This window comes from Tetranychus urticae, chromosome 1 (genome assembly GCF_039701765.1).
Source record: "Tetranychus urticae isolate SD_2017Ah chromosome 1, NJAU_TeUrti_SD_1.0, whole genome shotgun sequence".
Classification (NCBI taxonomy): Eukaryota; Metazoa; Arthropoda; class Arachnida; order Trombidiformes; family Tetranychidae; genus Tetranychus; species Tetranychus urticae.
The window spans coordinates 12,035,360-12,061,836 of NC_142958.1; the positions used below are offsets into that span (position 1 = coordinate 12,035,360).

General features: G+C 32.0%; 7 protein-coding genes across 7 annotated transcripts; 2 read left to right on the top strand and 5 right to left on the bottom strand.

The window, feature by feature from the left end:
- Positions 1 to 420: 420 nt before the first annotated feature.
- Positions 421 to 1,641, bottom strand: LOC149094593 (uncharacterized). Its single transcript, XM_089268216.1, has one exon. It carries the CDS (start codon positions 1,401 to 1,403, stop codon positions 498 to 500), a length of 906 nt encoding a protein of 301 aa, XP_089124342.1. The 5' UTR covers positions 1,404 to 1,641; the 3' UTR covers positions 421 to 497.
- Positions 1,642 to 10,863: 9,222 nt separating this feature from the next.
- On the bottom strand, positions 10,864 to 12,913 carry LOC107361446 (carboxylesterase 1E-like). The gene has a single exon (XM_015928276.3). The coding sequence runs from the start codon at positions 12,806 to 12,808 to the stop codon at positions 11,090 to 11,092; it is 1,719 nt and encodes a 572-aa protein (XP_015783762.1). The 5' UTR covers positions 12,809 to 12,913; the 3' UTR covers positions 10,864 to 11,089.
- Positions 12,914 to 13,579: 666 nt separating this feature from the next.
- On the bottom strand, positions 13,580 to 14,887 carry LOC112538731 (uncharacterized). The gene is made up of 4 exons (XM_025160612.2): positions 14,213 to 14,887; positions 14,072 to 14,151; positions 13,813 to 13,911; positions 13,580 to 13,728 (listed from the first exon to the last, which is right to left on the bottom strand). The coding sequence occupies exons 1-4, from the start codon at positions 14,272 to 14,274 to the stop codon at positions 13,580 to 13,582; spliced, it is 390 nt and encodes a 129-aa protein (XP_025016380.1). The 5' UTR covers positions 14,275 to 14,887.
- Positions 14,888 to 15,452: 565 nt separating this feature from the next.
- Positions 15,453 to 16,513, top strand: LOC107361019 (allergen Per a 4-like). The gene is made up of 5 exons (XM_015927735.3): positions 15,453 to 15,630; positions 15,707 to 15,825; positions 15,888 to 15,967; positions 16,082 to 16,180; positions 16,268 to 16,513. Exons 1-5 carry the CDS (start codon positions 15,529 to 15,531, stop codon positions 16,402 to 16,404), a joined length of 537 nt encoding a protein of 178 aa, XP_015783221.2. The 5' UTR covers positions 15,453 to 15,528; the 3' UTR covers positions 16,405 to 16,513.
- A 1,450-nt stretch (positions 16,514 to 17,963) lies between these two features.
- On the bottom strand, positions 17,964 to 19,072 carry LOC107361411 (uncharacterized). The gene is made up of 5 exons (XM_015928241.3): positions 18,897 to 19,072; positions 18,698 to 18,816; positions 18,556 to 18,635; positions 18,292 to 18,390; positions 17,964 to 18,212 (listed from the first exon to the last, which is right to left on the bottom strand). The coding sequence occupies exons 1-5, from the start codon at positions 18,996 to 18,998 to the stop codon at positions 18,064 to 18,066; spliced, it is 549 nt and encodes a 182-aa protein (XP_015783727.1). The 5' UTR covers positions 18,999 to 19,072; the 3' UTR covers positions 17,964 to 18,063.
- Positions 19,073 to 20,324: 1,252 nt separating this feature from the next.
- Positions 20,325 to 21,553, top strand: LOC107361412 (apolipoprotein D-like). Its single transcript, XM_015928242.3, has 5 exons — positions 20,325 to 20,510; positions 20,587 to 20,705; positions 20,768 to 20,847; positions 20,962 to 21,060; positions 21,144 to 21,553. The coding sequence occupies exons 1-5, from the start codon at positions 20,331 to 20,333 to the stop codon at positions 21,290 to 21,292; spliced, it is 627 nt and encodes a 208-aa protein (XP_015783728.2). The 5' UTR covers positions 20,325 to 20,330; the 3' UTR covers positions 21,293 to 21,553.
- A 1,010-nt stretch (positions 21,554 to 22,563) lies between these two features.
- On the bottom strand, positions 22,564 to 24,058 carry LOC107361409 (uncharacterized). Its single transcript, XM_089266440.1, has 8 exons — positions 23,854 to 24,058; positions 23,715 to 23,783; positions 23,566 to 23,643; positions 23,425 to 23,502; positions 23,276 to 23,347; positions 23,080 to 23,145; positions 22,933 to 23,004; positions 22,564 to 22,848 (listed from the first exon to the last, which is right to left on the bottom strand). The coding sequence occupies exons 1-8, from the start codon at positions 23,921 to 23,923 to the stop codon at positions 22,697 to 22,699; spliced, it is 657 nt and encodes a 218-aa protein (XP_089122566.1). The 5' UTR covers positions 23,924 to 24,058; the 3' UTR covers positions 22,564 to 22,696.
- Between the last annotated feature and the right edge of the window lie 2,419 nt (positions 24,059 to 26,477).

The window sequence follows — 26,477 nt, forward strand, 5'->3', positions numbered from 1 at the left end:
AACTCAAACGTACAGCACAGAGCAAATAGCGAGAGCGTTTACCAACTCAAGCAATTAGCTCAAAATTTCATCATTATGCGTATTATTATATTAATGAAATACAATCAATTCACATTAAAAAGGGCAAATTTTTGTCATTTGTGTTTTTGGATTTGTTCATTTTCAATGTGGATTAATTGTAATACATTTTTTATGTTTTCATATGGATTCCCCTCGAGCTTTTTGCAGACATTTGCAAGAAAATCATTCATTCGACCTTTCATTGATGTCATTTAAGCACAATTATGACACTGGTTCATAGGTCTAAGGTACAGAATGCATATTAACAGAGAGTTTAAAATCTAAAAGAAATCACATCAAACTGGTTACAATTAAATTATCAAATATTATTTTGAAAGTAAAAGAAACAATTGATTTTAATTAATGCTCATTGCTTTATTTAATATAATTTATTTCAGGATTATAAGCCATATTCAATTCAATCTATTTTGGAAAGATTAGCGCCAGTTACTGTTGTCAGTGTCAAACAAGATATTTGGTTTATTAACAGACGAGCCTGAAGTTGAACCAAAGCTGAAATTGACTGGTTTTGAGTTAAAATCAAACTTGATGCTATTAGTTTGTACCTTTAAAGGTAATTTAGAGCCACATCGGTAACCATCAAGTGACTTGAAATTAAATAAATTGTCAATTGATTCCTTCTTATCGCCTTGTTGTACGAACCCAGTCAAAGTACCAAAACTCTTGTCGCATGAAACAGTCAATGAGACTCCATCAGCATTGACAAATTCAACTGAACGATTAGTTGACTTTTCATCGGGAACCAAACCATAAACGAATGTTTCCATTTCTCTTGTGTACATATTTTTCCTCACCATGATTCTGTTTTTCTTTTCACTATCATAGAAAGTCATTCTATTTACTTCAGGACATTCGAGGAAAGCCAATTGATGAATAAGTGACCCTTTTAAGTTTGGAGCCACAGTCCTTTTGACATCATTAAAACCAAGACTAACTGGAACATTGTCATCAATTGTAACCAAATCAATGTTAATTGAATCATTAGTGATTGGAGCAATTTGCTTATTTCCAGTCAATGATAGTTCCCAGCTACAACTGAAACTATGGCTAGGCCAAGGTCCTTTTGGTAATTTGTGTTTACTGTCATTTGATGAACAGTAAAAGCTATAAGGTTTACCTTTAACATTGAAGTCGAGAGATAAATGAACGGGATTTCGTCCATTCGCATTATATGCTGCCATAAATATACTGAGCGATTCATCTTTATCGTTATGTAAAGGTGTAAGTGTAGTGATGACTTTTTTAGGACCGGTACAAGCTGTTGAACCATCACTATCAAGGCAGTAACTTAAGGCAATTAGTACATTGGTCACTAAAAGCATGGACTGAAGATTGAACAAATAAAATGAAAACAACGAAAGAAAACAACATTTTAATTGTAATGTTAGTTGATAGTTGATAAACGATCTGATTTAACTCACAATTGATACTGATGAAACTTCAATACTTAATCAGTCCTATTTATATGCAAAAAAATGTGACAACTGATAAAAATGATTCTGACGTTCAAAGTATGACAATAAGATATAACAACTTCAGATCAGAAATGAATATCAATAGACACATCGAAAAACACTGTCAATCATGGGTGTTATTATTCTTGTATTAATAGTTAATTGTTTTGTTGATTTCAGCTGCATTTGATTGAAAATATAATAAGTGCACAATTAAAAAACTTAAATCGATAAACTGCAAAATATCCAAGTCAATAATAAAACCTAACCTATGAAATCATGACCATCAGATCGTAAGCGAAATCTTAGTACGTAGCACTCTAAGTACGTAAAGATACATGACACAATGAAATACAATTATCGCTAAAAATGGTCATTAAAAGGTCCATCAAAGGGCCATTTAAAAGACATCAAAGTTGTGAAATACTTAATTTGGCTTGATCTTCATCAAAAATTCTAGGTCCTGTCATAGTCGAATTGCTCAAGAATTTCCATATCTTCCTTACGCCTATTCCTTCGACCCTTTCTTAGAGTTGTCCAGTCAGATGAAATCCTATGTAAAACAATCAAAACTCGATTTCATCAGAAACTGCAGATTATCCAAGTTTATCATTTCATCGCAAGTGCACCAAATTTCAACTCGAAAGTCAACTATTTTGTACTTAATCCTTAACAATAAAGTTATAAAGGATAACAGGTGTAATTCAAGTATCAAAACCGTGTACTAAAATTGCTTAACGTTATTATCGTTGTAATATTATAAGTGCATATTTCTTGTATCAAAAAATGCGATACAATATATTTGATGGATCCTTTGTCATTTTTCAATCAGACAGTTAATTGGTGCATTGAAAAAGGTTTGTAAAAATCGGGGTTTGGTTCATCTTAACCAAGCTGTCCAGAAATGATATCGGAAAAATGTTGTCAAAATATACTGAAAATCAAGTTTCAAAACCTATCAAGATCGAGTTTCGAGAATGAATTCGAAAGAATTGACATCGAAAAATAATCGCTGAAAATAGCGGGAATAAGGTGGTCATTTGAACAGAGTTTTATTTTAATTGACTATTCAGCAACAATTTATTAGCTGATCAATGAAGATCATATACCAGTAAATAGTGTAAAAAGCTGAATAACGCATGGAAATGAAATGGAAAAAAATCAAAATTTAATTGTGAGAAAGGTAATGCGGCGAATATAATTAAAATTTCAAAGTAAACTTATCGTCTCTGGTCGGCTGACACTTTCGGTGCCTTCTTTCTTTTTCGCACTTTTATTCCAATTTTATCCATATATGCTTTTGCAGTCTTGCCATCGACACCAATTGCACGTCCGACTGCTCGATAGCCACAGAAAACTTTATTTTCAACCATTCGAATGATTTTCCTTTCGTTCGATTTCGTCAGCTTATTACGGCTTAATCCCGATCCTGGCTTGCGTTGAACTTTACCTAACAATAATTTAGCATATTGGCGATATGCAGTTGATGTTGGTATTCCTGCCAATACAAACTTTTTAACTATTTCCTTGCGATCACAATGATCGCTAAACTTTGACACGATGTTCGCACAAACTTTAGAAACTTCACTTTGTTTAAGCTTTGACATCTCAGGAACTAATGAACCCAACCAACCCGAATTTCACCTTTTATATTCATTTTTCTGTGCTAATCCAATGTCCAAAATTTTGATGAACTCCATGTTTAACTTACACACAACTTGATCAAAGAGAAACTACACTGACCATTTGACTATCTTTCTCTTTTATTGTCTTCTACATTGGTTTAATTAATAGAAAAGATTGATCATTTCCAAGAAAAAAATTGGATTCAGAATTTTCTTAGAAAAACCTTCAAAGATGCCTGAAGCTGTTTGAATTGGCGAGCTTAAGTTAGCTCAAAAGATTATCTTTATGACCCTCATTGTGAAAACGAGAAGACACCGTCTTAATCTGCAAAACAATGGCCAAGGCCCGGCTTAAAACCCTTTCTTGTGATGGCTGCACCAACGCTGAGATGAATAACATACTAAAACATGGTTTTTCTTAAAGGGAATCGAATTGAATCAAAAACATGATTCTAAAATGAATGATATCGAATGAATCAGATCAGATCGAAAAGAAAGGTGAAAATTTAGTTTAGTTTCAAAAATTTCTGACGAAAAATTTACACCGCTCACCTTTAGCGTTTAATAAATAGGCCTGAGTTTAATTTTTTTATATTATTAATATAAGTTAAACGAACTATTATCCATCATTAAAGATTGAATTAAAACTAAATTTGATTGTATAAACCTCATAAATAAAGAGTTGTTGATAAGTAGGGTTTCAAAATTAAAAAACAATGATCTCATGGGTATTAATGTGAAAACGATTGAAAAAACTGAATGGCCTGAATGTCCAAACTTTTGGCTTCATTATGATACATAATTCATTAAAATCAAATGATGATTTCAATTACTTAATTACAATTCAATCAGTACCTTTTAAAAAAGCTTGCCAGCTCTATGTAAATTTAACATGGATGGGAAAAATTCATTTACTCTTCAGAGCCGAAAATTTTATATAAGATTAGCGGGGCTGAAATTCCTGTCTGTTTACAAACAAGAATACAAATAAGGCTCATACCATGCAGAAATATCAATTTTTCCTAAAAAAATTTGGTAAGGCTGTAGAAGTAACCGTAGGCTCACTTCTCTTCTCATTAGTCGCAGCTAGTTTCGGCTCAAGTCAAGCAGCTAATTAGAAAAACTTAATATTTAAGGGTTTTATTTAACAATTAACTTTGTTATTACCTACATGTATATTGAAACAGAATAGCAATCCCACACGCTCAGCAAACTCAAGTATCGTCTAAATTTCAGTTTCGCTGAATTCAATGATCCAATTATGAAATTTCATGGTTAAAATGCTTTAATGACTCGGAAATCATTTCCAAGTCTTCAAAAATGATTCCTTATTACTAGATGATCTTAATATAATTGACTAGAATGAATATCAAAGTTAATTGTTAAATTTAACCCTTAAATATCAAGTTTTTTTTAATTAGCTGCTCGGCTTGAGCTGAAACTAGCTGCGGCTAATGAGAAGAGAAGTGAGCCTACGGTTACTTCTACAGCCTTACCCAATAATTTGAGTCAAATATTCAGAATATATAAAAAAGTTGCTAAAAATTCTGGGCAAACTTTGTTGGCTGGTTTGATATTGAAACTTCGCCTGCTTTCAAGAAAAGGACCAATGCAATTATTAGATCACAAATTAATAATCTAGAGTATTTAAATAGTATATCCTGAAATTTTGAAAGATTTTGATAAAACATTTCTGTGTCTAATTGTTGATTGAAAATTCAAACCCTACTTATCAACAACCCTTTACCTAAATAATAGAGTTTAAATCTTGTGCCATTTTTAGTCATCACCCCTTAGATAAAGGAGTAGGTGAAAGTAAAGAGATTTTAGGTTCAAATCCTGGTGACTTTATTTTGTAAATTAATTTAAATGATTTAAAATTTTGTTGATTATTAATTGTGTTAAACTATAAAAATTGTAAACTCAAACTATATTGATTAATCAATTAATGTAAATTAAGTTAAAGCGTATTTATGTTTAGAGCTGTAAAAAAAATTTTTGCTCAAAGAATCATAATGATGAACGGACACTATACTGTTATTATTATGTTGGGGTTAACTCATTGATCATATTCTTTCCCTTGAACTTATTTCGCAATTACCTATCTTTACCCTTTTGTCATTTCCCTAATGCAAAATGCGTATTACGTAGCATTGTGTTTGGGGGAAAAACATTTTGGTTATTTAGGTTGATGGTTTATTGTTGGACTAGGATTATATGCAAAGCTGTCTTTCGAGTAAAGAGTTTGGTGAAAAATCTGGTGACTCAACAGTACTAAAAGAGACCAAATGACAAATTTTGAACTCAATTCCCCAATGATTGTCCACCAGAGAAAATTTTAATTCAGAATTTGAGTTTTTTAATGTGGATTGAATTTATCGTACGCAGTGAAAATAAATTTGCGATCAGTCATCATCAGAGATCCACTTGTTAAAACTACAGTAACCTGCCAGATAATGGGACAGACTGAAAATAGCTTATTTTCACTATTTATCGGGCAGCGCATTTCATAATTTGCAATCTTCCTTAATAGATCAAATTTAACTGTAAATACTTTTTGAAGATGATTTTTTGAGTTTTTAGATTAATTTTTTACGAAAGAAAATTTAAATAAGCTAATTGATAATTAAAGAAATCAAAATGAAATTTGATGAAATTCAAATTCAATTAACTCCTCCTTAATCAGGGGCTGTTGATAAATTTAGTCCCATTATCTGGCAGGTTACTGATTAATAAAAACAAACCTCATCATTTAAAAAATCCTGTTATTATCCTATTACCCTACTATCCATTCGGATAAAGTTTTCTTGAGATATCAGTGTTCAAAGTCTGAGAATTCCCCCATAGGAAAAAATGCGACTCAAACAACAAAACGTGTTGACCACTTTTACACCATCTAACACATCCACTATTAATCGCAATCATATCCCAAAAGTGGTCAAAAATTCGGTATGATTTGGGTGGATAATCTTATAAAAAATTGTTTGAAAATGTGGTGGAAAAAAGCCACTCTAAAGTGGTGAATGAAAGTGGTGGACAATTTGGTGGACAATTTTGTTGGGAAAAGTCTCTTTAAAAAGTGATGATGTTTGATTTGGTGGATGTGAAGGATGTGTTAGATTGAGTGGTGGACAATATGGTGACCAATACGGTGAAAAGACGATAAAAAAAGTGATGGATAAAGTGGTGGATGTGGTGGAAAAAGCCGGTCCCCTCAAAGCTCAACTATCAAACTTGATATGCTTAATCGAACAGGAAGACGCGCTCGACCGTCAAAGGCTCTCATTTTATCATTTTGCTATTGTCAATTTCGTTTTAAAGACTGCATATGGATTGCCACTATTTTCGTGAGTTCATGGAACCTCGCGAAGTGGTACCAACCGATTTTGATATTCGAAAGAGCTCGTCGAGTAGATAAAAAGAGTTAATTTTTAGCTGCCCATACGTATTTTTAAAAAAGTTACAGGGTTGCCTATCGAAAATTTAAGGCCACAAATGATTACATAAAACACTGACAAAATGTCAGATTTTGATTTTTTCCATCAAATTTTTTATAATGTGAAAATTCAGTCTTATCTTTCATTTGGTACTACGATCGTTGATTTGCGACACACAGATCGCGTGCAAATCAATTTTGAAAAAAAAGTCGATGAAAAAAATTGTCAGTTCAACAATTTTTGTCTATGAGAGATTGAAAAATTTTGATTTCGCAATGTTAATTTTCTCATAGGATTCACATCAGAAAAAGTTTTTGAAAGTTTAATATCGCTTGATATCAGGAACAGGTGCTGCCTTTGATGTTTAAACTCACAATTTGTCAATAAAATCATATCTGCCCCACCCAAACAAGCTCTTTCCTCAATACGAGCGAAATACTCCCACAGAGTGTTCATGGAGGTCGCAAAAATTAATCCTTTGCCCTCAGAAGCTTCATAAACATCATTCTCATCATCAAACAGACAAAGCATCCTTAATTCAAATGCCATTTTCCATCAGCTTTTGTAATATTTGATTATTTGCATTTATTCAATAAAAAACGATAGAACGAAATCATTTATATTCCTTTTTTATCGATTTTTGCGATGTGCATCGAAATGTGAACCTTTTTCAACTTTGACTATTTACCGAAAAACACCTTCTATTCAGATATTTTTGAAAGTACAGTCGCCATTGAGATAATGCACTTATTTTTTCAATGGTCCCTATTAAGGAGGAGTTTTATCCAGTTTTGAATTTGTTCGAATTTCGATTCGATTTCTTTGATTATCAATTGACTTAATTCAATTTTCATTCGTGAAATATCAATCAAAAAACTCGCAAAATCAGCTTAAAGCAACATTTCAGGTTAAATTTGATCTATTAAGTAAGATTGAAAATTATGAATTACGCTGCCCGAAGAATAGTGAAAATAAGCTATTCTCAGTGCGGTGCATTATCTCAATGGTGTAAGCATTGGTCTCACAAGGGAAGTGCACGAGATGCCTAACACGGATTTGAATGAGAGATGTCTCATTGGATAGAGCATGTTGAGTTATGAAAAACCCTATTGTACTTTTTCTGGAAATTAAGTGGTTCCTCAGATATTTGGGTTTGAAATTTGGGCATTTTCATTAAAATCATTTTTAATAAACTTAAAATTATCTAATCAGGCGTAGCCTAGTGGGTAAAGGAGTAGGTGAAAGAATGGAGCTTTTGGGTTCAAATCCCCTTGACCTTTTATTTTAAATCAATTTAAATGATTTAGGAATTTTTAATTCAATTTTTTCATAATTTTTTGTTAATTAATAATTGTCTTAAATTATAACAATAATTTCAAATTATTTCGATTAATCATGAAAAAATTGAATTAAAAATTCCTAAATCATTTAAATTGATTTAAAATAAAAGGTCAAGGGGATTTGAACCCAAAAGCTCCATTCTTTCACCTACTCCTTTACCCACTAGGCTACGCCTGATTAGATAATTTTAAGTTTATTAAAAATGATTTTAATGAAAATGCCCAAATTTCAAACCCAAATATCTGAGGAACCACTTAATTTCCAGAAAAAGTACAATAGGGTTTTTCATAACTCAACATGCTCTATCCAATGAGACATCTCTCATTCAAATCCGTGTTAGGCATCTCGTGCACTTCCCTTGTCAGCATTCATAGTTGCTGAGTAATAAACGCACCGATGTAGGGATAGTTCATCCGAACACCTAGTATAAGAAATAACCGTTAAGGTAACCTAGTGTTTACCCTGCACTGGCAAGATGAGTGGTGTTAATACTGAATATCATTGATACAGCCAGTACACAAGAGAGCAGAAAAACTATCACTTACCTAACTTACTGGTTACCCAACAGTTTTTCGCCTCCCTTGAGTAATTGTTTAATCAAATGATCGAATTTTTCTATTTCTTTTGTGTTCAAAAAATTAAATATTGTATGTAAAAAGTGCTTTCCATTCGTTGCAATGATTCATCTTTATTGTACAGGGTGTAGCGAAAGTTCGTGTTGGAGGCAAAAACACATTTCCCCCTGCGTATAAACCAAAATGGGTTTCTTTTGATTCACTCTTAAAAATTCATTTTGTCGATGTTTTGTCAATTTTGATCCCTCCCACCTACACGAACTTTCGCTACACCCTGTAGAGATCCTGTAATGGCTGAAGTTTCAAACATTCTCGGAATATCTGACAAATCCTTGTGAAATTCAAAGAAAGAATGGAAAAATTCCATCAGATGATGCTCTTGAGAGCGTCACACGCAAAACTGTCTGAACTCTAGCTGTTGAATCAGCTCTATTGATATCACAAAATTTGATGAGAAAATTACAAATTAACACCATCTATTAACAAAAATCATATTTACTCAGCAAGTGCTCAAAACTCATCAATTATAATTCAAATTTTCCCGCTTCTACTTGCACAATGAGCTGACAAGCTGTGAGTATCATAAAGGAGGAAGGTCAAAACTGTCTAGAAAGGTATTTTTTCGCTATGAACACACATAATGCACGCTTTTATACAGTTCATACACGAGTTCATTTCTTCAATCCATTTTTCGAAATAATTTTTCGTTTTCGAGATATCATGAAATAAAGTTGAAATGCATGGGGAAAATAGCAAAATAATAAAGGGTGAAAACACTTTCTGAATAGATTTTTTAGATGTAAAAGTCAATTCTGATTCCAAAGAAGTGATTTATTTTGTTCTGTCAGCCCGCAAAACCATTTTTTCGATAATTTGATTACTGATGTGTTTTTCGAAAATAGCCAATTTTGCGGGCTAACAGATGATAAACCATTACATTGGAATCAGAATTGAATTTCACATCTAAAAAATCTATTCAGAAAGTGTTTTCACCTTTTGTTATTAATCCGTTTTTTCAATAACGCAGAAATGATTTTATATAATAGTTGATGCAATGGGCTCTGAAAACTCTCCCGTTTGGCTACAATCTTGTCTGAAAGTATAACTATTTTTTGGCCATATCTCGTGAATTAGGAATACAATATGGCTGAAATTGGGACCTGCTTTTTATCATCACATACACCACTTTATCCACCACATTTAAAGGTTTTTTCCCCACCGTATTGTCAACCAACCAAACCCAACACATCCAAATCAAACATCATCACTTTTTAAAGAGATTTTTGTCAAAAAACTGTCTACTTTTTCAATCAATTTTTTCATAAGATTTTCCATCACCCAAATCTATCAAATTGTTCACCACTTTTGAGATATGATAGATATGATGGTGAATAGTGGATGTGCTAGATTTGGTTTGTGGACAATACGAAACAAAACGATTGAAAAGACTGAAAAAGTGGTGGATAAAGCGTTGAATCTCCTCTGACTCTCAAATGCATTTTGCATAATAAAATGCCAGGTATGGCAAAAGTCATGTACAGCTCATTTTTCGCTCTTTCTCACTAACCGAGATAGATATCGTGACCAAATTTTTTAGATCTTTTTCTCGAGCCGTCAGTTTATCTTTGCAATAGTTTCTAGTTAAAAGCTCGAATTTTGCAAAATGGCTTTTCTTTAGCGGCAAAGATCGCATATTTTTTATATTATCTCTATAATGTCGAAGGAGGATCTGCAAAATCGCCTGTTCTCGAATTTTATGCTGATTTCAAAAATCAAATCTATTTTTTCATAGCATGCATAGTTTTTGAGATATCGGCCAAAATACCTAAATATCACATAGTATTAGCGTCTTTTTAAATATAATGAAGATATGAAGTCTAAGCCAGCTGAATTTTGGTATAATCAATGCTATTGAGCATAGCAAATAATATGGTGATGGAATCATATAGCCAAACAGGGCGTTCAACGAAATCCAGTTTTCTGCAATTTTCAATCTGTTTGGCTATTTTTCAGGAACCAAACCTTCATCATATTATTCAGCCTGCTTGATTACATTGATTATAATATTTTGCTGACTTGGACGGCAATCTTCATTATGTTTAAAAGGTCCCTAATAAATCCATATTTTAACCCTGTTTGGAGATTTTTTTCAGGGACCAAATTTCACTATATTATTAAGCATCATGGATAACATAGATCACGAATAGAATCGACTGGCTTAGCGACCTCTTTCAAAAAAAATAAAAATGATAAAGTGCTAAAAAAATGCAACCTTCGAATCATAATATGAACTTTCCTTCCGAACGCGTTGTTTTATCAAAAAACGAAACAATCGGAAATATTCGGAATCAGGATAAAAAATTACATCCAAAAAGTTCATTTCACAAGGTAGGCACATATGTTAAAACATAACCATAACATAAATTTGATTTTGATTTTTGAAAAAAGCTATTGAGTTACGAATCAAATACTCGGGCATGCTTATTAATTCAGTAATAAGCTACGAATTTACCAAGTTTGAAAAAAAATCTGACTTTGCGATCTGAGAATCTTCCTTGTAAGTTATGTAAAGTATTTTATACAGCACTCATAATATATGTAAAGTTTAAGATATTGTTTTGAACCAATTCATCCCATTGTTGCACACAAAATGCAATTCGTTCTCGTTCAACTTCTCCCAAGTTATCGATGTTCAAAACCATTGCTGATAAATCTTCATTCAATGGTTTCCATTCCTTCTCATTCACTCTAGGCATGTATCCAAATTCAGCAAAATGAGTCCAAATTTTCATCATTTCCCGACTCAAATCAATATCTTTTTGTGGATAGCCTGGTTCAACCAACGGATGACCAAAAACATAAGTAAGATCCGAACCATGGCAAATACCCGTCCACGGACTGTCATCGCACATGGTATTGTAACTTGGAATAGGCTTCTGTGTATGATAATAGCCATAAACTTTGCCTGTTTCTTGACCACCTTTTGACCAATATTCAACTCCAAACATATAAGTTGGACAAACTATGATAGTATCACTGTAAGCCTGTATTAGCTGTTTTAAAAGATATGCCGATGAAAGATCTATGGATGAATTGAAATATAATTCAGTGAAATATCCTATTGCCTCTTCTTTGAAAATTAATCGAAGGTAATCCACTGCTTGTGAGTAATTCAGAGTAACATCAATCTTTGGATTGAATTGAGTGGCACTGAGGAGTCCCATAAACATGGCGAATTCATTCTGCTCCACACCAAGCAAGATATCAAGTGAGTTATCAAACATTCCCTTTGAAAATGCTTCCGATGGACTATAAGGAAGAAAATCATCTCCATAAAACCAACGAAATGTAAGAAGACCATCCGATTGAGCATTCATAATTGTCGATGCAGGTAAACTCTGTAAGCAATTCAGTAAGTCGGTAGATGAGGCGCATGAGGTACGACCCAAAAGAGTGAAACCGTTTTCAATATAATAATCAGGATCTTCAACTGGAAACATAATTGTTCCTGATTGGAGTATTGCTCTTTTGAATAAGCCCCTGGATAAAGGTGACAAAATATGTGCTGAAACTGACATGGCACCTGCAGATTCTCCGAAGATTGTCACCTGATCAGGATCACCACCGAATTTATCGATATTTTCTTTAACCCATTGAAGAGCCAAAAGTTGATCTTTCAAACCAATGTTCGGTGGAATCCTAGTTTCTTTATCACCAAAATGCATGAAACCAAAAGCATTGAGACGATAATTGTGAGTAACAAGGACAACCTCGTGTAAAGGCACTATTGGAATACCACTATAATAATCATTTCCAAAGCCGAATGTCAAAGCTCCACCATAAATCCAAAATAAAACAGGTCTTAAGAACGTACTATTCGATGATTTGAGAGTTGATTCCGTTACATAAACATTGAGAAATAAACAGTTTTCATTAGTTCGGTCTACTGTAATATGTTGGCTTCTTTGTAAACAAGGTGATCCATAATTGACCACTTGCTTGACACTAGTCCAATTATCTGGCTTAACTGGTAATTGGAACCTTAAAGGTCCAATGGGAGGTTTAGCAAACGGAATGCCCAAAAAATGAGCAACTTTAACTTTCTCGTATTTAATGAATTTCCCTTGAACAGGTCCATTTGATATTCTTACAACAGGAGTCAAATCAATGGGATACACTATTCTAATGACAAACGCATGCAAAAAAATACACAAAATCAGTATACTCAACAGGATTATTGAAGTAATTATTGATGGATAAAACAGTTTCTCCATTTTACGATTTTTCATTTTCATTTTTTTGAGATTTTCTAACTTTTCAAAGTCATTATATTGGTTCAACTTGAATTAGCAGTTTTACTGCCACTCAAATGACTACATGTATTTTGAAGGTAACATTATTTTACAATGCAGTTTTATAAGATAAACTGTATTTTATAACTGTCTATGTAATCGTTTACTTATTACATGGGTAATCAAAGATAAAGAAGAAGAGATTAATCACTAATAAATGAGTTGAAATGATGGATACCTGCTCATTCATCTATTAAAAATTCATTTGAATGATTCCCTTTTTAGAGATGGATGAAATATTTTCAAATCATTACCTAATCACCTATATTATGGCCAAATTTTACGAAAACTGGTGGAAAAACTCAGATAAGTTTTACTAACATTTTAGCTATAAACGCTAATGACTTTATTTGCATTTTACTTTGCAAACTTCACAAAACAATAAACTGAATCGTTTGGTGATGAAACTTGACGATCGTATAATTAGTCTAGAGGACTATGATATTCTACTTGATTGAGCTCCAAATAAATAGCAAATTGTTAACAAGTACAGGTTAACTTTGCTAACCCTTAATTGAATTAAATGAACATTGGGTTGAAAAGTTTGACCCATTTTGCCATTTCGGCCCTTTGTCACAACACTATCATAATTCGAGGCAACTTAGGATGGAAACCAGACCTTTTTCCGGATAACTATGGTTATTGTCTCTTCAGTTAAGCAAAACATTACAAAAATCTGTTTAATTGAATTTTATTTAGGTTTAAATATCATTACTAAGCAACTGGCCAATATTTACAGCCTTTTTGTGTTATGACTCCTAATCTGTCGCTAGGAACTCCATAAGTATTAACCAACAAATTTTTCAGCTTGTAAACATCGCCATCGCTCATACTGTTAGTCCTGGACAGAATGAAACCGGATACTGTAATAATTATAAAAGTATATTATTTATATCAATCAGTCTACATAAAGAAACATCTAGCTGATCAGCTCGAAAGATACTTACGAAAATTTGAGTAACCAGGAAGGTAAACACAAACGTAAAAAGTCAGAAAGTTATCGTAATCAGTGTTGGCTATATAATAGGTAATTTGGGAAGTGCTATCTGGGAACGGAAAGATATATGTTATGGTAATATATTAATTTTGATCGAAAATATCAACTTTATTCTAAAAAAATAATCCTCAGATAATATTGTTTATCAATTGTTTGATTATCCCAAAATATGCGAAACATAAAGTAATGAAAAAGTTAAAATTACTTACTGGTTGAAAGATCGGAGACATTGAATGAATTTTGATTATCAGTACGTATGGCTAACAAATTTTCACTAAACTTTGTCCCACTAGACGATGAATGAATAATTGCATTAAAAACAATCTAAATCAATCGATTAGCTCACTTACTCAGATTCAGCTCCAAGAGTTGTGTAGTTGAAGTTCCCATCTTCTCGAGGAGTGAAATCCATTGTAACACACGTAAGATTATGAGTTGGTCCAGCAATTTCATACCATCGGCCGGCAATCTAGACAATTGAACATGAAATTGGTGTTGAACGTCATAAGGTCAAACACTTTGAAAACCATTCTGTCAGCACCAGAAACAGGTGTAGGAACTGGACATTGACCAAGAGCTGAAGAAGCAACAGCAAAGACAATGAAGAGAGTGGCGATCATTTTCATAGCTTTTGCACAAAATTGGATCAGAAATGTTTTTTGATGCTGATGTGTTTACCTTATACAAGCTGAGCCACGATCATGACTGATCGTAAATTTCTTTTCCGTCTTTTCACGGTATTGTCCACCTCTCAAGTCTCACACTTCCCAGGTGGTGAAAAGACGGTAAAAAACTGGTGAAAAAAGTCGGTCCCCTCTTTCCTCTTTACTCAAATGACAAAGTTTTACATAAAATCCTGGTCCAACAATCAACCATCAACCTAAATAACAAAAATTTTTCCCCCCTCTCTCAATGTTATTGAATACGGATTCTACATTTTCCCCCCCAGTCTCTATTTTCATGAATTTCTCAGAGGTCATGAGATTCTGAGGACAGGTTTCCTATTTTTCGTCGTTGTAGTTGAATTAGGGCTTTCATGCTGTATATTTTTTTTTCTTAGAACCACAGTACGGTTCGACCACAATCTTGACGCAAAAATTTGATGCTTTGACTTTATATATTGTATGTATAGATGTATAGATGTATTGATAGATATTTATGAATAACAATTTTAAACCAAGTCTTTTGGAACAATTAATAATGAAATAATGGTAAAAAAAGTTTGCATTTCATGGAAAGAGAATCAAGATTATATTCACTATTATGCCATATTTAACGAGAAATTTGATCATTCACTCGGAAATAATTCCATTTAAAGCATCAATAAGTAATGCAATTTCAGGTAAAACACGATTTTAAATGGCAACCAAATTGTTTCTCGTTATTAATGTAACAATCAATATTATTATATTTCTGCGAAACCAACGTGATCAGTAAATGATATTTTGTATCAAATGAACAAATCTCCATTCTCTTGCCTAAAAGACAAAATTAACCAGAATTGTTTTGTTAATATTAATTATTTGAATGAAATCTTTTCCAAGTAATAATGAAATTGATAAATAGATGAAATGAAACATAAAAGGTTATGATATTGAACACATACGCATCAGTTAATCAACAATTTTCATTGCAAACATTTAATTTCTTGATTTGTGCAAAAACTATGAAAATGATTGCCACTCTCTTCGTTGTCTTTGCTGTTGCTTCTTCAGCTTTTGGTCAATGTCCAGTTCCTACACCTGTTTCTGGTGCTGATATTGGCAAAGTAGGTTTATAATGAAATGCTTTTTAAAATGTGCAGCCAATACGTTTGACATTAATTTGATGTTCTTTTGTCTTAGATTGCCGGTCGATGGTATGAAATTTCTGGATCAACTCTTGATCTTACATGTGTTACAATGGATTTCACTCCTCGAGAGGATGGAAACTTCAATTATACAACTCTTGGATCCAAATCTGAGTAAGTAAGCAAATCGATTGATTTAAATTGTCTTTTAATGCGATTATTCATTCATCGTCTAGTGGCTCAAAGCATAGTCGACATTTGTTAGCCATACGTACTGATAATGAAAATTCATTCAATATCTCTGATATGTCAACCGGTAAGTAATTTTAACTTTTTATTACCTCGTGTGTCGAAATTCAGACAATTTAACAATTGCTAAATTTCTATCATATTGAATTATTAATTCCTATTTACTATCAATTATTTCCAGAGACTCGATACCCAATTACCTTCTATATAGCCGATACTGATTACGATAACTATTTAGCTATGTACAGTTGTGTTTTCCTTCCTGGTTCCTCAGGTTTATGTAAGTATCTCTTCAGCTGATCAACTGGATTTTTCTTCATGTAAATTGATTGATATCAATTCATCTTTCATATTATGATTATCACAGTTTCCGGGTCGATTTTATCCAGGGCTAACAGTATGGACGATGAAAAACATGCCGAACTGTTTGATTTGTTGATTAATAAAGTTGGCCTTACTGCAGATAAAATTCAACCCATAACTCAAGAATACTGTAAATACTAACCTGTTTTCCAGTAATGGTTTTCAAATTTGAATAAAAGTGAATTTAAACTGTAATGGTTGATAACCTTAAACAACGAAATTCCCATAATAAATGATGTTTAATCGCATAGTCGAAGGTCATATATTATAATTTAAATAACTTTTTCGTATATTTAGCACATTTTTATGTGTGAAACTTAATGGGTCAAAATACTAAAAACAAATTATAAGTCATTGACTTTGACTTTTTATAAGTCAATCAATTGAAAGGTTCAATACAAAAATTTGTCTTGTGCTGTAACTTGTAACTGTTACTTAAATTTTTTAGCGTGTTAACGCTGTGATCCTTTCTACAGTAACCTTGATAGCTTTCTATAGTGATCAAAATTTACTGTATATTAGGTCGGTCAAGAACTCCGACAAAAAAATGTGTTGCTTTTGATGGAGAACTTTTATTTTCTAGACTATGAATACTCAGGCTAATAAGGTTTTGTGAACAAGTCGGCAGGGCTTCAAGTCAAAACCGATACCATTGAACGGGGATAGAAAAAACAGCCCCATTTTCTCATATTTTGCTTATAGAAAGACGTCCACCAAAGTGACCTTTTGAGATATAGATGTGGAACTAGGCCTGGAGACGACTCACAAGTTACTTGTTAGAAGATTCATTAAACAGATTATCAAAAAATTTTCTGCATTGATCTGAGAATGTGAGCTTGATAACAGTTTCTATGTGAAACCATGTAAAACCCTATTTGCTTGAATAAACTGCCTATTTTTGAACTAACTCTGACGTTGAAAGTTCATTCTCACTAAACAAGAACAACATTTTATCATAGCAGCAAACTGATCCGAACATCGGCAAATAATAAGCTTTCTTTCGAATTTAAGTTTGTTAAAATCTAAAATTTATTAAATTTTTGATCTTTAATGACCAGCAACTTTTGAAACCATTGAGATAAAATTATAAAACTTTCATAATTTGATCTTCAATATTTGCGTTCTTAATTTGACGTTAATAACTTACGCTCAAACTTTTCGCGGACTTCTTGACTAACCTAATAGTTTTTGGTGAAGATTGGCCCAGTCTTAAAATCTGGGCCCGAAATTCCCAATATTTTATATGAATAGAGAGTGCCAAAACAATTGTCACTTTACACAAAATGACACAAATGGGCATTGCGTCCATTTTTGCGATTTAAAAATTTCTGTCTTTCTCGATTAAATATGTGCTGAAACTGACATGGCACCTGCAGATTCTCCGAAAATTGTCACTTGATCAGGATTTCCACCAAATTTATCGATAAATTCTGTAAGCAATTCAGTAAATTGGTTGATGAAGCGCATCACAACACTATCATAACTCGGATCGACTTAGGATGGAACCAGACATTTTCGGGATAAATAGCATTATTGTCCCTTCAGTTGAGCGAATAAATACAAAAAATGAAAAAATCTGTTTGATTTAATATCTCGAGTACTACACTAATAGTCGATTAAGTTAACAAAAGTTTATTGTGTTTCATTGTGATTTTCATCATTAAACCTGATTATCTTTTTTATTAATGTACGATGAAATATCTATTATTTATCTAATATTTATTTATATAAATTGTGTAGTTTAAAGTTACAACTGGTTTGCAGTGGAAATTCAATTTAAATCAAGTTTAAATATCAACACTAGAAAACTGGCCAATATTTACAGCCTTTTTGGGTTATGGCTACTAAACTGTCGCTAGGAACTCCATAAGTATCAACCAACAAATTTTTCAGCTTGTAAACATCGCCATCGCTCATAGTGTTAGTCCTGGAAAAAATGGATCCGGATACTGTGATAATGATGAAAGTATATTATTAGTATCAATCAATTTACATGAAGAAACATCTAGAAACTCGAGAGATACTCACGAAAATTTGAGTAACCAGGAAGGTAAACACAAGCATAAAGAACCAGAAAGTTATCGTAATCAGTATTGGCTATATAGTAGGTAATTTGGGAAGTGGTATCTAGGAACGGAAAGATTTATATCAAAATAATATATTAATTTTGATGAAAATCATCAACATTATACTAACAAAAATTGTTCTTACAAGATGTTACATTGTTAGATTGATCAATTGTTTAACTTTCGAAAAGAAGTGATAAAGTAATAAGAAGTCAAAATTACTTACTGGTTGACATATCAGAGACATTGAATGAATTTTCCAGACCAGTACGAGTAGCTAACAAATGTTGACTAAACTTTGACCCACTAGACGATAAATGGATAATCGCATTAAAAGCTATTTAAATCAGTTGATTCATATAACTTACTCAGATTTAGCTCCAATAATTGTATAATTGAAGTTTCCATCTTCTCGAGGAGTGAAATCCATTGTAACACACGCAAGATCATGAATTGGTCCAGCTATTTCATACCATCGACCGGCAATCTAAGACAAACGAACATCAAGTTAAAGGTTAAAGTCAAGCTTATTGACTAACACTTTAAACCATAATATTATAAACATACTTTGGTAATATTGGGACAGCTAAAACTTGGAGGAACTGTACATTGACCAAAAGCCTGAGAAGCAAAAGCAAAGACAACGAAGAGAGTGGCGATCATTTTCATAGTTTTTTAGTAAAATCAGAAAATAAATGTTTTTTTATGAAACTTGTTGATGCTGATTTGTTTGATGTCTTCACTTTTTATACGTTAATTCATGAGTTTATCAAATAATGATCATATTAATATCAAAACACAGAATCTTATATAATTATGAATAACACTTTTAAAACAATGAATAATGAAATCAAAGTAAAAGATAAGTTTGTTAATATTTGTGCATTTAATACGAAGAGAATCAAGATTTCATTCTCCATCATGCCATATTTAACGAGAAATTTCATCATTTACTAGGAAATAACTTCATTTAAAGCATCAATAAGTAATGCAATTTTAGGTAAAACACGATTTTAAATGGCAACCAAATTGTTTCTTACTATTAGCGTAACAATCAATATTATTATATTTCTGCGAAACCAACGTGATCAGTAAATGATATTTTGTATCAAATGAACAAATCTCCATTCTCTTGCCTAAAAACACAAAATTAACCAGAATTGTTTTGTTAATATTAATTATTTAAATGAAATCTTTTCCAAGTAATAATGAAATTTCTCGTTAAATATGGCATGTTAGTGAACATATTCGACATGAAATGCATAAAAAAAACCTTAACTTATAATAACCAGAATTAAGAACATAAGAACAAGAATTATATTAAATAAGAACGTCTTTCGATAACATCAACACATCAAATTAAAAATATTTGAAATTGCATATCAAAAGCTCAGACTACACTGTTTGCAGTAAATCTAGTCTAGTTTAAAGGAAATTTTTGCCAAGTAATAATGAAATTTCTCGTTAAATATGGCATGATAGTAAGCATAATCTTGATTCTCTTCTCATAAAATGCACAAATAACAAACGCGAACTTTAATCTTACGTATAATATATTTTTACCTTGTTAACTATTCATTATTCATTTTTTGAAAAGTTTTATTCTTGATCAGCAATTCATAGTGAGGAGGGTCTCCATAACTTTTGTCTTTTCATCTTTTCCATTTAAGTAATCAACTTTTTCCACAAATTAAATTGTATGTGCTGAATTCAAAAATATTATCCTTTTTTGTCTGAAATCTCTTGAGCCTGAGATAATCGAGACTAAAGGTTGTGACTTCGGAGGCCACTGGACGCTTGTCAGTTCTTCGAATAAGCTGCATACTTAATTTTCTGATAGATCTTGATGCTGACTATTGAGTCCTTACCTCAAAAAGATAAAAAAGGATAAATTCTGGAGATCCACCTTTAGATAAGAATTTCTATTTTATCTAAGATTTCGTATTACGATATTTAGATGATTATTATTAGATAAATAGATGAAATGAAACATAAAAGGTTATGATATTGAACACATACGCATCAGTTAATCAACAATTTTCATTGCAAACATTTAATTTCTTGATTTGTGCAAAAACTATGAAAATGATTGCCACTCTCTTCGTTGTCTTTGCTGTTGCTTCTTCAGCTTTTGGTCAATGTCCAGTTCCTACACCTGTTTCTGGTGCTGATATTGGCAAAGTAGGTTTATAATGAAATGCTTTTTAAAATGTGCAGCCAATACGTTTGACATTAATTTGATGTTCTTTTGTCTTAGATTGCCGGTCGATGGTATGAAATTTCTGGATCAACTCTTGATCTTACATGTGTTACAATGGATTTCACTCCTCGAGAGGATGGAAACTTCAATTATACAACTCTTGGATCCAAATCTGAGTAAGTAAGCAAATCGATTGATTTAAATTGTCTTTTAATGCGATTATTCATTCATCGTCTAGTGGCTCAAAGCATAGTCGACATTTGTTAGCCATACGTACTGATAATGAAAATTCATTCAATATCTCTGATATGTCAACCGGTAAGTAATTTTAACTTTTTATTACCTCGTGTGTCGAAATTCAGACAATTTAACAATTGCTAAATTTCTATCATATTGAATTATTAATTCCTATTTACTATCAATTATTTCCAGAGACTCGATACCCAATTACCTTCTATATAGCCGATACTGATTACGATAACTATTTAGCTATGTACAGTTGTGTTTTCCTTCCTGGTTACTCACAAATTCGTAAGTATCTTTCGATCTGATCAACTAGATTTTCTTCATGTAAATTGATTGATATTAATTATATACTTTCATCATTATTACAGAATTAGGTTTCATTCTATCCAGGTTTAACAGCATGAAAGATGACAAACTTGCTGAACTGACTGATTTGTTGATTAAACTTGGACTTACTGATGATAAAATTCAATCCATATCTCAAGAATACTGTAAATACTGGCCGGCCTCCCAGTAATGATTTTCAAATAAAATTGAATTTAAACTGTAAGGGTTTATAACCTTGAGCAACAAAAGTTATACAGTAGTGGTTAGGGTTAAGTTAACAAATGGGGAGATTTTTTTCATAGTCGCCATCTAACAATAAATTAAAGTACCTTTAAGATCGAATTTATTTTTGTCCATTTCTCTATTGTCAATTTTCTCTGAAAACTAATTATTACCGAGATGGCGACACCTGAAAATTAACTTAAGTCTGGCCCTGTTTTGTTAACTTAACTCTAACCACTACTGTATTAATATAAATAAATAGATATTTCATCGTATAGTCGATATATCGTATCGTGTCGTATATATATTTTGCAATACCTTTTGTATTTTTGCATCTTTTTATGTGTAAAAGTTGATGGGCCGAAATACTTAAAACAAATTATCCCAATATCTTGCTATGAAAAATCCTTTGAAAGATTCAATACAAAAATTATCCGCAAGCATTTAGGAATGTGCTTGGGTTTTATAGTGTGTCAATGCTGTGATCTTTTCTACAGTAAATTTATGTAAATACATGTAAATACATGGATAATTAAGTCTAATTTCAATATGTCAGAATTTTCTTTTAATGACTATGTCCAAAAACTTGGATTTCACCGCTAAGAGTTGGGACTTTGTGATTTTTTAGGGGTATAAAAACTGAGTCTATCAATGCTATTGAAAATTTGTTTGAGTCGCCAGTTTTCGATAAAATTGAGGTCAAAGTTGAAGCTTCAATTGCCTTTATTTCAATAATAAAACCAGTTTTTTGCATGAAACTTCTTTTCCTGGGTGACTTTTGCTGATTATCCAGGAAATGCAGTTATTCTTAATCAAAAATTCTCTGTTCAGATCAAAAAGAGATCACTTCGATTTTCAGTTAAAGCCAGCCAATTTTTTCGAACTTAACTGAAATTATACAATTTTTGATTAAAGATGTTACTGTTAAATTTAAATATCTCAGAAATTAATTAAGATAATCAATTTCTGTTAATTGTAAAAAATGGCTGAATGATGAGAGAAACTAAATACCAATATTCATCTCCATATGACAATTAGGTCGAATTCAGTTGAACAAAACTCGATTCCCGTTCTGCGTTAGCCAACCTAATACCTAAAACCTAAAAAATTGCTACAATAAAGCTCATGGTAATGCTGCTTTTCTGCTCACTTTGAACCTTTTCGAAATAATCAAAAACAATTTAATCAACTTTTGAACCTGTTCATCCCTCTTCAATAATTCAAGTAGACATCATAATATTTAAATTTGCAAGATATAATAGTTTATTAATATTTTTCAGGAATATAAAGACATTCTAAAGATGTACCTATTGAAATTAACAATGTTTTGTTAAATGGTTCAATTTTATACTCAAGTTAATCATCAAATGTATTAATGTTTAGTTACACAAGAAATATACATTAAATCAAGGAAACCAGCGACAATATTTTGAATGGTACCTTCAGGACCAAAAGATAAAAAGTCTTCAGTTTCGTGAACAATAACAGCATTGACCCAATCTTTAAATGAATGGATATCCTCAACTGAATAGAAATAAATGTTGATTTAATATTATTACGAAAATTTATGTTGTCATTGAGCAAATGTTATAATGGAATAATACTAACCTTTGATATTCTTGAGACCAGTTTCAACAAAAATTACGACATTTTCATGGAGCGATTTTTTAGCATCAATTCCTTTTTGAATAACACGAATAAAGTTTAAAATATTAGTTAATGAACATTTTAATCAAAGTAGTGACCAAGTTATACCTTCAAATTCATACTCATTTGCAGTTCGAACAATCCAATTCAAAACTTGAGTTTTGTCGAGTGTCACTGTAATCGTTTGTGATAAAGTTAATAGTTAGTAGCTAATAAGTTGAAACATCTTCCAGTTATTTAAATGTACACAGGTTGACATTTGACGGTTCAATAAGTTTAGTTGTTTAAAGAAACATTGACTTACATAGGGAATAATCATTTATGAATTGAACCAATGTTCCAACATTAGATTCGAGAGATTTTTCTAATTCGATTTCTGTTGATCAAACAATATATCAGCGATGTTATATTTGCTGGTATAAGAAGTCTATTAAACAATTGAAGTTACATTACCTACTATTGGATTGCTTTTAAGAATAAGATCAGTCAAAATGACCAGATTAGTTTTTGCATCCAGTTTCTCATCCCAATCTGAATAGAGTCAAAATTTAATCTGTTAAAATTTTCTTTATGATTTTAATTTTAACCACTTACAAACAGCAGGTTTAGAATCGATGAATTTATCTGCAACATTCAATAGATTTTCTCGGAAGGTACCATCAAATCGCCAGTCTAAATAATGATAATCATTTATGATAAGCAAATCGTAAAAATATAATAGTAAAAAATACACTAAAACTTACTTGGGATAAAACTGACTATATTTTTGACAACTGCAAAGACAAGGTCGTGGTCAAATTTAGGACAAACCTCTACAGTAAAAGAAAGGTTTTAATATCGTTTATTAACAATTCATTTCATGGATCATATTGTTATACTTACTTTCAGAAACTGGAGCTGAATTGATTGCTGAAACACAGAGAAGGGAAATCAAAGCAATTGGAAATTTCATTTTGATGTTTTATTAAATAATATCGAAGTATTTCTATGACAAGATGATCACAATAGCTATTAGAAAAGTTAAATTGAATAATTTGCTTTGCAGTTCAGACCTTTTATACGATTATTATTGCATCCATTTCATTTCACAAACTGATCTATTTCCATGTAAATTGATAATCTTAATTTGATTTGCTTTTTTCATGAAATTATCTGTCGATTCTCCGAAAATCAATCATCACTCAATTGTTGAATCCAATCATCATTGATTATCATTGATTCTCAGTAATATTTTATCTTGTTTACCAATTTGCATTGAAACAATTCATTGATATAAATATAAAGGAGGATGTCAAAAAGAATAGGCAAAATGGCCTACTATTGAATTTTTTTCAAACATAATTTTTCCGATGTAACTTTGTGTGCTGATTCCAAATATTCAATTCAAATTTTTATTGCACGCATAGTTTTTAAGATATAGGCTAAAAATGCTAAAACCTAAAATAAGCGCTGAAGCAAGCTAATTTTTTCTAGGCATACATACTTTTTCATGAGCAATTCGATAGTCAATAGAAAAAGTCCGGAAAAATAGCCAAAACTAGACTTTTATCAAAAAAACTGTATTTTCCATATACGTTCCAATAGCAACTCAACTAATCGGTTCTGAAGCAAGCTAATTTTTTCTAGGCATACATATTTTGTCATGACCAATTCGATAATCAATAGAAAAAGTCCGAAAAAATAGCCAAAACTAGACTTTTTTCAAAAAAACTGTATTTTCCATATACGTTCCGATAGCAACTCAACTAATAGGTTCTGAAGCAATCTGATTTTTTCTGTGCACATGTATTTTAGCATGAATAAGCAGACGATGTTTGAATCCTGTTGCTAAAAATAGCCAAACCTGGATTTTTCTGCGATAAACTGTATTTTTCATATACTTTCCGATAGTAAATCAACTAATAGGTTCTGAAGCAAGCTGATGCATATGTATTCAATGATATGTCTTGAAAGCTCAATGTTCTATGCTTTGCACTATTATTTATGTTATTTAGTTGCGCGATAGAATTCTTGTACTCTTGTTTGATTTTGCAATTGATTTAATTTTAAATATAAATTCTTTTCATCTTTAGGTAACATTAATTCATAAAATTTCAAACGGACAAAGACATTATCAATAGTTTAAATATCAATTTCTTCCTGGATTTCGGAGATTCTCATTGCAAAGCTTTCAAGATGTGCAGCAGGTATTGGTGGGTTGGACAGCGATCCTATGGAGCCATACCATATAACAGTAAGTACATGAGCACAACAACCTGATGTTCGAGCCCCAGACATGCAGTGCAATAATACTCTTTGATTCTCTCTATTCCAGTTTCATTTGAATCGATGAGTATATAAATGAAATACTCTGTACCACGCTTATGACGAGATCGTAGTTTGGTTCGCAGAAGCAAAGGTCCATCACAATCGATACCGTACTGTGCATAAATATCATTCTCAATATTTCGGTGGTTATATAGTTCGAAAAGTATTCCGTCCATATTCACGCGCCTCATGTCATGGTAATAACTAGCACAATACTTCAATTGGTATGTCCCAGCGGCAAGAAAATAAAGATCGTCCATTGTTATCTCTGACGAAAACCAAGTATGCACCTCATCAATATTTTTCAATTCAAAATCAGTTCGAAGTCGGTGCATTCCTTTCTCCTCAACCATTTTGGCAAACAAATTTTCTTTACCTTCTCTCGAAAGTATTGTTTCAGCTATTTGAGTCTGGTATCCAACGTCCGACTCAATTCTTTGATGAAATGCGTTGACAAGAGCGCAACAAACTCTTAAAATTGCGTCAAGTTTATGCAAGCTCTTGTTTGGCAAGACTTCTCGAATCATTCTGAACTGACCTATGATATATAAGTTTTAAAAGTGGGAAGTAAAGTATTCATTATTATATCTGTGCAAAAATTGTTCCATCTTTTAACTTTTATACCTTTCATTAGTCCATTCATGCATTCAATAACGTAACGAACTTTAGTTACTTTTCTGGTTTTATTCGCACCATCTGTGGAAAGTTGTGATGCTCGGCTTGGCTTGTATGCTGGCATATAGGCATTGAAGTCTTTACTTCTGAGGAAAGAGATACAATCTCTAAAGCCACGATCAAGTATAAAGAAATCGCCAGGTTGAAAGAAATTTTGAGCTTCGCTGTTGGTGCTCATGATATGCTTAAAATTGTCGCATCATTATCTGAAGCTGCAGCAGTGCAATATATGTCAAGTATTTAACCGTTGGCACAACACATAATCATGGATTTGACTAAGTTTCTGTTCTTCTGTTGTGACCAATCCCTACGTGTTAGATCTGAATTTAAACTCTTCTGATGGTAAAAGTATGTTCCATCTGCTATCACCACAAGATTATCAGGCTGTACATTGAAAAGAGCTGTGGAAAGGTACGTATTATTTTCAATAGCTTGTGCTCTTGATATATTGGCGATGATACATTATTCAAACATCGTCTGCTTATTTATGCTAAAATACATGTGCACAGAAAAAATCAGCTTGC